Genomic DNA, 12,557 nt, shown 5'->3' with positions numbered 1-12,557 from the left:
TTGCTTTGTTTTGTTTTTGTTAACTTGGCACCAGGTAGAGTCATCTAAAAAGCTTAAGAAGATGTGTCCATAAGACTGTCCTGCAGCCAGGTCTGTGGGGTGCTGTCCTAATTAATGATTAATGGTCCGGCCCACATTAGGTGGTGACACCCGTGAACAGGTGGTCCTGGTTGTCTAAGAAAACTGTCTGAGCAAGCCAGTAAACAGTGTCCTCTCTGGCCACTGCTTTCGCTCCTGGTCTGTCCTGCCCTGACTTCCTGTTCCTGTGACAGAATGCGATTAGGACGTATGTGCCAAATAAAACCTTTCTCCCCAAATTGCTAGCCATAGTGTCTGTCATGGCAATAGAAAGCTGGCCTGGTACTGCACACCTTTAATTCCAGCACTTGGGAAGCAGAGGAAGGTCAATCTCTGAGTTCAAGGCTAGCCTGGTCTACAGAGTGAATTCCAGGACAGCCAGGACTACACAGAGAAAACCTGTCTACAAAAAACAAAAACTAACCAATCAAACAAACACCAAACTAGAACCCTGGCCCCAACTCTCTATGTAGCCAAGCATGACCTCGAACCTCTCCTGTCCCTGTTCCTGCTCCTGCTAGGGTGGCCAGCAAAGATGAACCCGGGCCACGGGTGCACTGGGCAGAGTCATGGCTGCTATGTACTTTCTTCACTTTCACTTACTGTGGGACCCAGTCTCTCCCTGCCGGCTGCTTAGCTTCCTCATCATCAGGTGAGAGGCTTCAGTGGGCCACAAGCTCCTGCCGCAGTATGGAGCCCTCTCACAGGCCCAAAGAAACTATGGGCCAGCTGCTATAGATCACCATCTCCAGGGCCATGAGCTTAAATGAACCGTTCCCTCCACTCTCTCTCTTTCTGGTTTCTACACTTGTTCTATTTCCTACGTATGTATAATATATGTGTGGAGAGGAAGGCACCAGGGCATGTATAATGCACGTATGGAGGCTTAAGGACAACCTGAGGGAACTGGCTCTCTCCTTCCCCCACGGGCTTGAATTCAGGTCATCAATCAGCCTTGGTGGCAAGTGTCTTTACCGAGCCAACTTGCTGGCCCAAACTTTTCTCTTTTCAAGTTGATTGTCCTGGGTGTGTGTTCTAGTGTTGGAGAACTGACACACTCGTCCGGCTGTCTGTTCTCCTGTGCCCCTCAGCTGCCTGCTCACCTGGCGCTCCTCCGTTTCCCCGACTCCTGCCTCACCTGTACATGAGATCCACGAGCATCTCGGGGTCCTCCTGGTGCTCCTTCATCTTCACCGTGTCTGTCAGGATCATGTGCAGGTTGAACATGAGGTCCTGAACCTGGAGCATGAGGATGTCCAGGGTCAGCCAGGACAACAGGGTCAGGGGTGGATGGGAGAGTGGGGCAAAGTGCTTCCCATGCAGGCATAGTGACCTGAGTTTGATCCCCAGCATCCAGGTAAAAAACCAAGCATGGTGAGGCTAGGCCACGGTCCCAGTGCTGAGGAGGGGGAGGGGCAGAGTGGAGGGGGAGGGACAGAGCGGAGGGGGAGGGGCAGAGCGGGCACTGCTGAGCAGCCTACTAGCTGAACCAGTGAGCTCCAGGTTCAATGGAACTGTGAATGAGGGTACATGCTTTAACCTGGAAGCAGGGAAGCCCATCTGTGTCAGTCTGAGGCTAGCCTGGTCTATATAGTAAGATCTAAGACAGCCAGATGTACACAGTGGAACCCATCTGAAAAAACGCCCCTTACCCCCTGCCCAAAACACTGCTACAACAAAATAAGGTGGAGAGAGCCTGAGGAAGATACCCCTTGTTGCCCTCTGCCCTCCATATGTATGTACATACAAGTATACATGTATAGGCACAGTGTGTGTTGGGGAAAGATCAACAGGGCACGCTGGGTGTGCACACGAGTACAACATGCAGTCCCAACCCTGGAGAGGCAGAGCCAGGATCACCGCCACAAGTCGGAAGTCATCCACGCCCCAGAATGAGTTCCAGGTCAGCCTTGGCTAAGACTGAGACATCCACAAGAAGACAAAGAAGTTGGAGGGGTAGAGATTCCAGTTACCTCAGAGCACAGAAGGCAGGGGCAGGAGAGTCACAGGTTCAAGGCCAGCCTCAGCTACATAATGAGATCTGGGCCTCCTTGACTGGTGGTGGGGAAAGGGGAGGGAGAAAACTTCTCTCTCTCTCTCTCTCTCTCTCTCTCTCTCTCTCTCTCTCTCTCTCTCTCTTACACACACACACACACACACACACACATATAAAATCTCAGCACTCACATAACAGAGGCAGGAGGATGGACTGCTGTGAGTCTGGGACCAACCTGGGCTATAGCGTGAGACCTTGTCCCATAATACCAAAGTTTTAAATACAAATACTAATAACCAAACAAACAGACACACAGACAAATAAAAGGACACAAAACCGGCACGCTGTCGACAGCAGGAAGGACTGTCACAGCATCACCTGCTCAGCGAAGGTGCTGTCCCTCAGCCCTAAGTCCTCCTCTGCATAGGTCAGGATGGTCTTGAGGGACCTTCTCAAATGCTCTTCGCTAAAGTTCTGAGTTGTCCCCACGAGGGAAGACAGGGACATGGTCACCAGCATCTTCACACGGGCAAAGTTCTGATGGAACAGGGAGGTGGCGTTACTCTGAGAGCCTCAGGGTCCAGGCTCCCACGGGATCCTTTAAACCTGCTGACCTGTTGGCTGCCATGGCCACCCCTCCCCATCCACCTGTCCATGCTGTGCTTCCCACGCTCTGACTCCTTTTCCTGGCCTATGATACTGGGTGATACCCCGCCCCCAAAGCTGGAGCCCTGCGTGAGCTTTGTGGAGATGGTGCCCCCATACATGGCCGATCTCGAAGTTCTGGCGCATGAGCAGGTAGAGCGAGGCGCTGGCGTGCGTGCGGATGGTACTGATGCGGCTGCCACAGTGTCGCAGAAGCCTTAGGCAGAGGTCAGCACAAAGCTCCGTGTCTTCCTCAAACAGCAGCTCTGGAAACTGTCCCCAGGACCCAGAGAGATGCTGTTCAGCCCTCCAGGTGGGTCTAGGAGCTCCCTAAGGGAGCCTGGGCAGGGCAAGCTCCCACTCTGATTTGGGCAATGATTAAGATTTGGGTTTGGATCTTTGTTTTGACCCTGTCAAGTGACTTGGTCATTTTAACCTAATGTCTATAGTTTCATTTTAATCACTTTATTATTTGTGTGTGTGTGTGTATGAGTGCATATGTGTGAGTGTGTATGTGTATGTACACATGCATGTGACAGCCAGGAGTTGTCACCTAGTGTTTTGTTTGTAGGCCACCATCTGTCTGTGAGGTCAGAAGGATGACTTTTGAGAAGTTCTCTCCTAAAGTGGCTTCCAGATCTCCAGTTGTCAGACTTGCACGGCAAGGGATTTTATCTGCTGTGCTCCCTTGCTGGCCCATCTTGTTTTTTGAGACCTGGTCTCTTATATTGCTTAGGCGACTTTACACTCCCTGAAGAACCAAGAATGTCCCTGAACTCCTGATTCTACCTTCCAAAGCCAGGATCACTATTTATATTTTTGCAAGGGACTTTCTTTCTCTCTCTCTCTCTCTCTCTCTCTCTCTCTCTCTCTCTCTCTCTCTCTTTCTTTTTGGTTGTTCTTATTTTGAAATAGTATCTTAAGCAGTCTGGGCTGGTCTTAAACTTGCTATGTAGCCAGGGATGACCTGAAACTTCAGGTCCTCTTGCCTCCACTTCCCAAGTCTGAGATGACAGGTGTGAGCCACCATGCCATGCTCACATCTCAGTTCAAAACTGCAGTTGTGATGTCCCTGTGTCACAAACCTGTCCAGCACATAGTAGGTGGTCAATAAACAAGCTACTGTCATCTCTGTGAAGCATGGCTGTAGTTTGGGAGTGCTCACCTTGGAGACCAGGGCCCGCTGGGTGGCCAGGCCATGCTGCAGGAAGAGGGCACTCTGGGCGCTCCCGAGGCTGTAGAGAACGACTTTCAGCACAGCACCCAGGATACTCTCACGGGCCTCGGACAGCATCACTGTCTTCATGTGTCAGAAAGCCATGTGTTAAGAGATTAGGGAGGCATGAGGTCTGGGAAGCTGAGGGATTATGGGGTCAGAGACCCTAGGCCTCCATGAGGGAGGAGAGGTCAGGACAGATACTGGACAAGCTGTACCTGCACAATGATCTCCAGCATATCCAGAACTACCAGGCTGGCCTCTGTCGCCAGGTTTCCGTCCACCAGAGCTTCATGTTCCATTTCATCCTTGGTCCTGGAGGGCAGGAGAGAGCTTGTGATGTCACCTGAGTCAGATCCAGTGACATGGAAGAAATGCTCTCCCACCCTCAGCTGTCCCTGGAGGGAGTAGCTTCATAGAAACTGGTCTAAATCAAGGAATTTCTTGCCCACGTCACAGTCAGAGTGTGTTCCCAATGGGTCTTGTGTTGGAGGGCTGGTTCCCAGCTTGCAGAAATTAAGAGATGAAGAGTGGGGGCAATGTGGCTCAGTAGTAGAGCCTCTCCCTCCCTGCCTGCCTAGAATCCCCCAGTGAGGGGCTGGCAGCATGGTTCAGTGGTAGTGAGGTCTGTGGTTTGATAGCCCTAAACCCATCTAAAGAGATAAAAAAGAGGTAGGGACTAGGTAGATATTCTTCGGTTTTTGGTTATTAGGAGCGTGACCTAGGAAGGGATTAAAGTAGTTCTTCTTTCTTTTCTTCCTTTTTTTTTCGGGGGGGGGGGGGGCAGATAGGTTTTCTCTGTGTAGCTCTGTATGTCCTTGAGCTCACTATGTGCACGGGATTACAGGTCTGCAACCCCCACCCCCACCCCTTCAAGAAACCCCTTTTTTGTTTTAAAGTGGCCTGCCTCAGTGTGGTGGTTTGAATAATAATGCCCCCCCCCTCAGATTTATGTGTGAATGCTAGTTCCTTAGGGAGTGGCACTATTAGGAAGTGTGGCCTTGCTGGAGAAAGTGTGGGGGCAGGCTTTGAGGTCTCCTTTGTTCCCGGGGATCAGATGAAGAAGGCTCAGCTCTTCCTGCACCATGCCTGCCTGGATGCGGCCATGTTTCCCACCATGATGATAACGGACTGAACCTCTGAACCTGTGAGCCAGCCCTGATAAAATGTCTTCCTTTCTGAGAGTGGCCTTGGTCACGGTGTCTCTTCACAGCATAGAAACCCTAACTAAGACACTCTGGCAGCTCCTCGCAGCAGCAAGCAACAGACTCCTCTACTATTCAACCTACTTGTCCACACGGTCTGAGGTCTGTCTCCAGTGTGTGACACTCTTACGCCAGCGAACATTTTCTTGGTTTCCAAATGGACTTCTCTCTGCCGCACACCAATGTATGTTCATAGATAGGTAGAGACAGAAAAACACACGTAAACACTAGGAAAACACCCCCAGGCAGGAAGACACCCATGTAGGGTTAAGCAGAGTGGGACTAAGTACAGATAGACTTGCTCAGCAGGAACCACCGATAGACACAAACTGTCCTGTGAGGTCAGGTGGGAGTCACATGCATCCATGTACAGGACAGTGAGATAGGAACTTTTTCTCTCCTAGAGCTGGCCTTAAACTGATCTCCTGCCTCCATCTCCCAAGTGCTGGGGTTACAGTGTACCACCACACTGGTTCTCCACTGTCATCTCACCCCGACTCCGCCGCACCATCTCCTGCCGTGCCCCGATGGTGCCCAGGATGGCCTCCTCCAGCCGGGCTTTCATGTCCAGTGACTTCTTGAACGTGAGGCTGTTGATCCGCTCAAAGGCTTTTTTCCCCTGGGAAAGCAGAGAACTGGGTCTGCTAAAACCCGAGGTAGCCTAGTTCCCCTGCTCAGGCAAGTCCTATTTCCGGGGCCTTTTGCCAGAAGCACAGGTCAGCCTTTCTCTCCAAAATCTCACATCTTACCACCTCTAAATTCTCTTCTTCTTTCCTCCCTCCCTCCCTCCCTCCCTTCCTCCCTTCTTTCCTTCCTTCCTTCTCTTCCTACTACACTTCCTCCAGTGCCCACAAAGCCAAAAACTACGCTGCCAGACCCCTTGCAGCTTGCCTTCCTTTGTTCCTTCTTTCCCTCTCCAACTTCCTCATTTTTAAGACAGAGCCTCAAGGCGTCCAGGATGGCCTTGAACTTGCTATGTAGCAGAGAATGATCTTGAACTCCTGTTTCTGCTCTTCAACCCAAGTGCTAGGGACCACAGGACATGTGTCTCCCTCCCCCCTTCTCATTCTCTTTTCTTCCATGTTGGGGATGGATGGACGCTGCATATGCTAGTCCAACACTCTACAACTGAGCACATCTCCAGGGAAACATTCTGGTGAAGTCATGTGACACTTTACCTGAGAGCTGAGGACAAACCCAGGCCACCCTTCAGCCTCAGTTCACAGAAGCCCATGTCCAGTCTGCCCCTTCCCACCAGGCTCCTGCTGCAGGGGGCTCGAGAGGAATGCTGAGCCCAACCCACCGCAGGCTCACCCACCCAGTCCCACCTTGTACTCGAAGGCAGCCAGACAGAGGTAGAGTAAGTCGAGGAGGCGTCCCAGCTGGGGCAGGGCCAGGTCAGCAGCCCAGCGCTGCAGGAGTGCCGGCTCTGCATTTTTCAAGACCCACAGCACACACACCAGTAAGGTCCGGCTGGACTCAGCAGAGAGAGGACAGCCTGAGCGAGCTGCCTGGGTGCAGAGGGAACAGAATCTATTTCTAGTTCCTTATAGAAGGTGAATGGTGGCCAACTGTATCTCATGATTCCTTTCTCTTTGTTTTGTTTGGGACATGGGCTGGCATCAAACTCCTGACATAGTCTGAAGGCAACTTTAAGCTTCAGATCCTCCATCTCCCCAGGGCTGAGATCACAAGTGTGCACCATTCCATGTGCTCCAGGACTTCATGCATGCGAGGTAAGCACCCGAGTCCGAGCCCCAGCCCCAGCCAGCAATGCGGCCATTGTTCCAAAGGTGTCTATGGGGATGAGCCTCAGACTTACTGTTGAAGGTCCCTGGGAAATGCTGGTGCGAGAGCCAGGAGCCAGAGGCCCCCCAGCGATAGCCATGGCCACAGATGGGTTGATGGTGCCTCCGATGTCCCCTTCACCTTCTGTATCTGAATCCAGCATAGAAGCCAGTCTTGACCGCTGCCCTGAGCCCTCTGCAGAAGAGATGGCAAGAGTGAGACATTGGTGAGCACCTCACTTCAGGTGAGAGCAGTGGCACAGGCTTTCTTCCCAGCCCTCAGGAAGCAGAGGCAGGGGGATTTCTGAGTTCGAGGCCTGCCTGGTCTACAGAGTGAGTTTCAGGACAGCCAGGGCTACTCAGAGAAACCCTGTCTTGAAAAACAACAACAAAATTTCCCAGTGAGGGCCTGGGAATGTGTCTCGGCCTCCCGAATGCTGGTTATGTGTGTGTGCCATGACACACCTGGCTGCCCAGGACAGTTCTCCACATGCGTGTTTCTTTACCATAATGGATACCAACAGTGTTTGACGTCCAGGTGAGACCGGCTTGATGTGGACACTGTATTAAGTCTGACCCGAGCTGCTCACCCTGAGGCTGACCCCACATGATCAAGTGTCTGGTCCATGAAACCGCATCTTCCCCAGCCCTCTAACCGGCAAAGCTGTACAGCCGTGGCAGTGTGTCCCTTGCAAGGGAGAGCAGGGGCAGGTACAGCTCGGCCACCTTGGCCTTCACGGTAGCTTCTGTGTAGCGGTAGTCAACATCATGGCTGCACAGCAGGCTGTGCACGGCGCTAATGGCCTTCTTGTGCAAAAGGGATGCCCTGTGGAGTGATGGGGTGTTTAGCATCGTGCAGACATGGCTCCTGGCCCATGCCACTGTCCCTGGGCCACACCCATGTCCCATGCTCACCCCTCAGCTTCTGGATCCAGGGCCAAAGCCAGTTCTGTCAGCAGGAGTCCGGACAGAAAATGCTGCTGCCTGAATGGCCCACTCAGCTCGAACATGCTGGTCACCTTTGGGTCAGGGGCCTGGCTGGAGAAGGTGGAGCTCTGCAGACAGTACAATGGATGCCCAGGTCAAGGATCAGAGGTGAAAGGTCACCACCATGGCTACCATGGAAATAACTGAAGTTAGTTAGCACCAAGAGCTGGAGATGACTGATTGGGGCAGGAGAGACATACATAGATCCAAAATCTGGGTATTTCCCGTTTTCTACTCCTAAAAGTGCCTCAGAAGGGCCAACAAGAGGGCTCAGCCAGGAAAGGCTGTCTCCATCCAGCCTAGCGGCCTGAATCTGAGCCCCAGGGCACACATGGCCAACAAGAGGGCTCAGCCAGGAAGGGCTGTCTCCATCCAGACTAGCGGCCTGAATCTGAGCCCCAGGGCACACATGGCGGATGGAGAGAATCAATCCCGAGAGTTGTTCTCTGACTGCGACACCATCACACAGAACACATGCTCCTCCCATGAAATAAATACAAGTGTAAATTAAAAGTATCTCATGACAAAGTGTCATCACGACACTATTCTGCTCACATGTTGCATGCTGACCATGTCAGTGCGACAGTACTGTTGGTGAGCATAGGGTTAAAGGTCAGAGGTGAGGCACCAGAGAGATGGAGGGCTCTGCAGCTGAGAGCATCGGCCGCCCTTCCAGAGCAGCTGGGTCATTTCCCAGTATTCACGTGGTGGTGACAACCATCTGTAAGGCCAGTTTGATGGGATCCAGTGCCCTCTATGGCCTCTGCTGGTACCAGGCATATATGTGATGCTAGTCATACACATAAAATAAAAATTAATAAATACTCAAAGGTCAGAGGTGAGAGGTCAGGGTAACCCATCCGTCAAGTAGGAGGGTGTGGAGCCAAAATTCAAAAACTAAGGAACAGCCGATTGAGTGCAAGTCCAAGAACTGAGTTTAGGGGCCAGATGGGGCTATTTTTCCTAGGAAATCTCTGGGAAGTCACGGGTGACTTCTGAGTCACAGCTGGTCATGAGAATCAGAGGCGAAAAGTCAAAGATCAAGAGTTAGCCAGGGTTAGCCCACAAGGAACAGAGATAGAGATAGTGGGTTGAAGGTGTGTCACCTAAGGTGAAAGGAAGGAGGCTGGGGAGAGGCCCACCTACCTGTGAGGTAGTGGAGGACACAGAGGGGGAGGGGGAGGCTGGGGGCGACAGGGGGCAACAGGGGAGGTTAAGGGTCACATAGTGCTCGTGGCTACACAGGATGCGGGTGAAGTCCATTCGTAGTGTGAGCAGTGCAGCTGGGTTGGGGGCAGACTGGAGCCGAGTGGCCACCTGCAAGGAAGGCAATCACCCGGTGACATCAGCATCGCTGTGCTCACACACTCTGCAGGTCTGAAGGCATGTCATCCGCCGCACCCCCACACCCTCTGCCATGCACACCTACCTGCTTGTAGTGGGCGCGCACAAGGCTGAAGATGTAGCCTCGGTCCGCGATGGACAGGAGGTCACTGAGGAAGAAGGCCAGGCTAGCGTTGAGGCGTTCAGCTAGCTCCATGTCCTGGGAACACAGGGACCTTTAGTCCATATTCACAGTGTCCAGCCTGGCTGGACACCTCTGCAGGAATTCCTTACGCCCTGGCTCTGTGACCCAGGTCCTCCTTGCTGACTTCATCCTCCCCGTTCACGACCTGCTCACAGTACTTTCATTCCAGAGTCTCACTGTGCAGCCTTAGCTGTCCTAGAACTGTGTAAACCAGGCTGTTTTCAAACTCAGAGATCTGCCTCTGCCTCTCCAGGGCTAGGATCAAAGGCCTGCACCACTACGTCACGCCCAGCCCCACAGTACAGTTTTCTTTCTTCTCCCACTCACAGCTGAGTGACTCACCCTCTACATCCAGACTTCAGAGGTCAACACGATAGATTTCACAGGCTCCCTTACAGCTGAGAGCTAGTTGATCACATTCTGGCCAATGAAATCAGAGAGGAGGTGCAAAGCCCTTTCTGAAATCCCTGGTGATCTGAGAGAGCCTGGGCCAAACTCTGGAAGCTCCACAGCCCACTTGTGTACAGAGAAACACTTGGGTTCTATTTAAATGCCTATCATGTCTTCCTATCACAAATTAATGTGCTCCACTGGTACACTGTCATCAATTCTTTAATGTGCATCTACTGAGCACCTACTGTGTGCCAAAGCTGTGAAAAAAACATTGTTCTAGCTGCTTGTCCAAGAAAAAGTCTTAGGAGAGACAAGTGATAAATTAACATTACATAGATAGTCCAGGCTATCCTCAGACTTGTGATTGTCTTGATCTCCCAAGTGCAGGGGTCACAGGTGTGCACCACCAGACACAGGTGGTGCTCATCATATGTCAAAGGAATGAATTAAAGTGCAGTGCCCATCCCAGTGACACTAATGTCAGTGCTTGGGACTACTCCAAGGACACCAAGATTGGGACCTGTGGACCAGCCGGGAAGTCGATAGGATTGTGTAACTTGGGCATGATTTTCCAAATCTGAAATATTCCTAGCAAATCTCCAAGTGACATTTCTCTTTAAAGACCAGGAGAGTTGCTGGGCAGTGGTGGCTAATGTTTTTAATCCCACACTCAGGAGGCAGGGTCAGAGGCAGATGGAATGAGGCCAGCCTGGTCTACAGAGCAAGCTCCAGGACAGCCAGGGCTCCACAGAGAAACCCTGTGGTAGTTGGGGTCGGGGAATCAGGTACTTCCTGTTCTTCCAGAGGATTTGGGTTTGATTCTCAGCACCCACAAGGCAGCTCACAACCATTTGTAACTCTACTTCCAGGGGATCTGACACATTCCTGACCTTCAAGGGCACAACGCACACGGTGCACAGGCCAAACACCCATTCACATCAAGAGAATTTTTTTTTTTTAGTTAGAAGAAGAAGAAGGAGAAGGAGAAGGAGAAGGAGAAGGAGAAGGAGAAGGAGAAGGAGAAGGAGAAGGAGAAGGAGAAGGAGAAGGAGAAGGAGAAGGAGAAGGAGAAGGAGAAGCAGCAGCAGCAGCACCAGCACCAGCACCAGCAGCAGCAGCCAGGCCGTGGTGGTGCATGCCCTTAATCCCAGCACTCAAGAGGCAGACAGAGGTGGTTCTCTGAGTTCAAGGCCAGCCTGGTCTACAGAGCAAGACAACCAGGGCTACACAGAGAGACTCTGCCTCAATAAATAAATAAATAAATAAATAAATAAATAAATAAATAAATAAAACAGACAAAAAGAAAAAAGAAAGGGAAGAAATTAGGAGAGCCATCTCTGCAGGGCCTGGTTCAGACAGAGCAGTGCAGTGGGTGTTTCTATCTGAGGAAAAGTTACTTTCTGGCTCCATACAGCCCCACAGAAGAGGGTGACTGGGATTCAAATCCTTTTGCTTTTTCCTCCCCCATGGTATGGCACCAAGCCAAGCCATTCTGCCACTCTGCCTCAGTTTCCCTCTCAGTAAAGTGGAGATAACATTAATACTTTGTGGAGAACTGGTGATATTTAAACGATCCAGCTGGAAGCATAATGCTTCCCTAAGAATAATTTCAATAAATTTCAATAAATGCTTCCCTAAGAATACTCTGATCTTGACTGCTGCTTATCTAATCCTGGTGGGGACTAGAATTGGTAATCCTAGAGCCTCAGTGAGCATCGGGGTCTCAGAAATGCAACATCCATTTACTATGTTCTACTGGATACTGGTACTATGCTAAGGGCCAAGGATGTGCTCCCCACACCCACAAGTCCTCGCTACCTTTTATTTGTCCCTGATTGTTCCACTTCAGCCATGCTCACTTGCTATCTGCCCAGCTGCAAACCTGCCTCAGGACCTTTGCGATTGCTATTCCTCTAGCCTCTACCAGCCTCACCCATTTCACCTTTCAGTTCTCTCTAAAACCGCTTTGTGAAGGCAAGAACTTGATCTGTTTTATTTACGGCTGTGTTTCTACATCCAGCCAGGGCCATGTAAGCCATAGGTGCTCAAGAAAGAGACCGTGAACAGACCCACGTGGCACATTCCATTCTTGACCACGGCATTGGTCATGTTCCTCTGAGAGGCCCTGAGTCCCCCCTCACCTTATGGACTCGGGTGATGACTTCCAGGCCCACAGAAGCCACCAGGGCTGCGATGTCATCCAGGAAGCGCCCAGGGAAGCGCAGCTTGCGGGGAGTGTCCAATCGCTGGCCCAGGAGCAGGTGTAGCTCCATGCTTTTTACCTGGGAGTGAGGCAAGTGGGCAGGGCTGTTACATGGGCGGTGCTTGAGGGCTGTGGGAGGAGCTTATGATACACTGATGGGGTCTGAGGGAAACTGGATGCTGACAGGCAGGATTCTACAGGCATGGAAGGGGGGCAAGGGTGGCTCTGAGCTAAGAGGTTGTAGCTGAAGGGTGACCTGGATTTGACAGGAAGGGCAGAACTTTAGCATGGAGAACGGTGGGCTTAAGGGGTCCTGACCCCAATGGGTGCAGCCAGAGGGCTGTGGCCAGGACTTGAGAAGGAGCCAGGGCTGTAGTCTCCGTGGGGAGCAGCAGTGTGAGGGACATGAGCAGGTGGGGCCATGGTGGAGCCTTAGGACCCAGAGGTTTGTGGGTGTGTGAGGAGGCCAAGGCCCACCTCTTGTTTGAGACAGGACTCACTGTGGCTGGCTGGTCAGCA

At 51.8% G+C, this 12,557-nt stretch overlaps 1 protein-coding gene across 7 annotated transcripts in view; it reads right to left on the bottom strand.

Moving 5' to 3' along the window:
• The window catches only part of Dock6 (dedicator of cytokinesis 6), a 50,912-nt gene that overhangs the window by 9,557 nt on the left and 28,798 nt on the right, over positions 1-12,557 (bottom strand). For all 7 annotated transcript variants that reach the window (XR_013112355.1, XM_034510084.2, XM_034510080.2 and 4 more), the window contains 14 exons: positions 11,977-12,117; positions 9,344-9,457; positions 9,061-9,231; positions 7,843-7,982; positions 7,584-7,753; positions 6,963-7,123; positions 6,469-6,651; positions 5,633-5,759; positions 5,225-5,309; positions 4,154-4,250; positions 3,885-4,019; positions 2,840-2,992; positions 2,453-2,611; positions 1,217-1,317 (listed from right to left, as the gene is read on the bottom strand). Coding sequence is in view for 6 of the 7 variants with exons in the window: in XM_034510084.2 (XP_034365975.1) it covers positions 1,217-1,317; positions 2,453-2,611; positions 2,840-2,992; positions 3,885-4,019; positions 4,154-4,250; positions 5,225-5,309; positions 5,633-5,759; positions 6,469-6,651; positions 6,963-7,123; positions 7,584-7,753; positions 7,843-7,982; positions 9,061-9,231; positions 9,344-9,457; positions 11,977-12,117 (1,937 nt within the window). In the remaining variant the exon portion in view is untranslated. The remainder of the gene's footprint in view (positions 1-1,216; positions 1,318-2,452; positions 2,612-2,839; positions 2,993-3,884; positions 4,020-4,153; positions 4,251-5,224; positions 5,310-5,632; positions 5,760-6,468; positions 6,652-6,962; positions 7,124-7,583; positions 7,754-7,842; positions 7,983-9,060; positions 9,232-9,343; positions 9,458-11,976; positions 12,118-12,557) is intronic.

This window comes from Arvicanthis niloticus, chromosome 8, assembly GCF_011762505.2.
Source record: "Arvicanthis niloticus isolate mArvNil1 chromosome 8, mArvNil1.pat.X, whole genome shotgun sequence".
Classification (NCBI taxonomy): domain Eukaryota; kingdom Metazoa; phylum Chordata; class Mammalia; order Rodentia; family Muridae; genus Arvicanthis; species Arvicanthis niloticus.
Note: the sequence above shows the minus strand (reverse complement) of the source record. Positions and strands in the feature narration are given on the sequence as shown.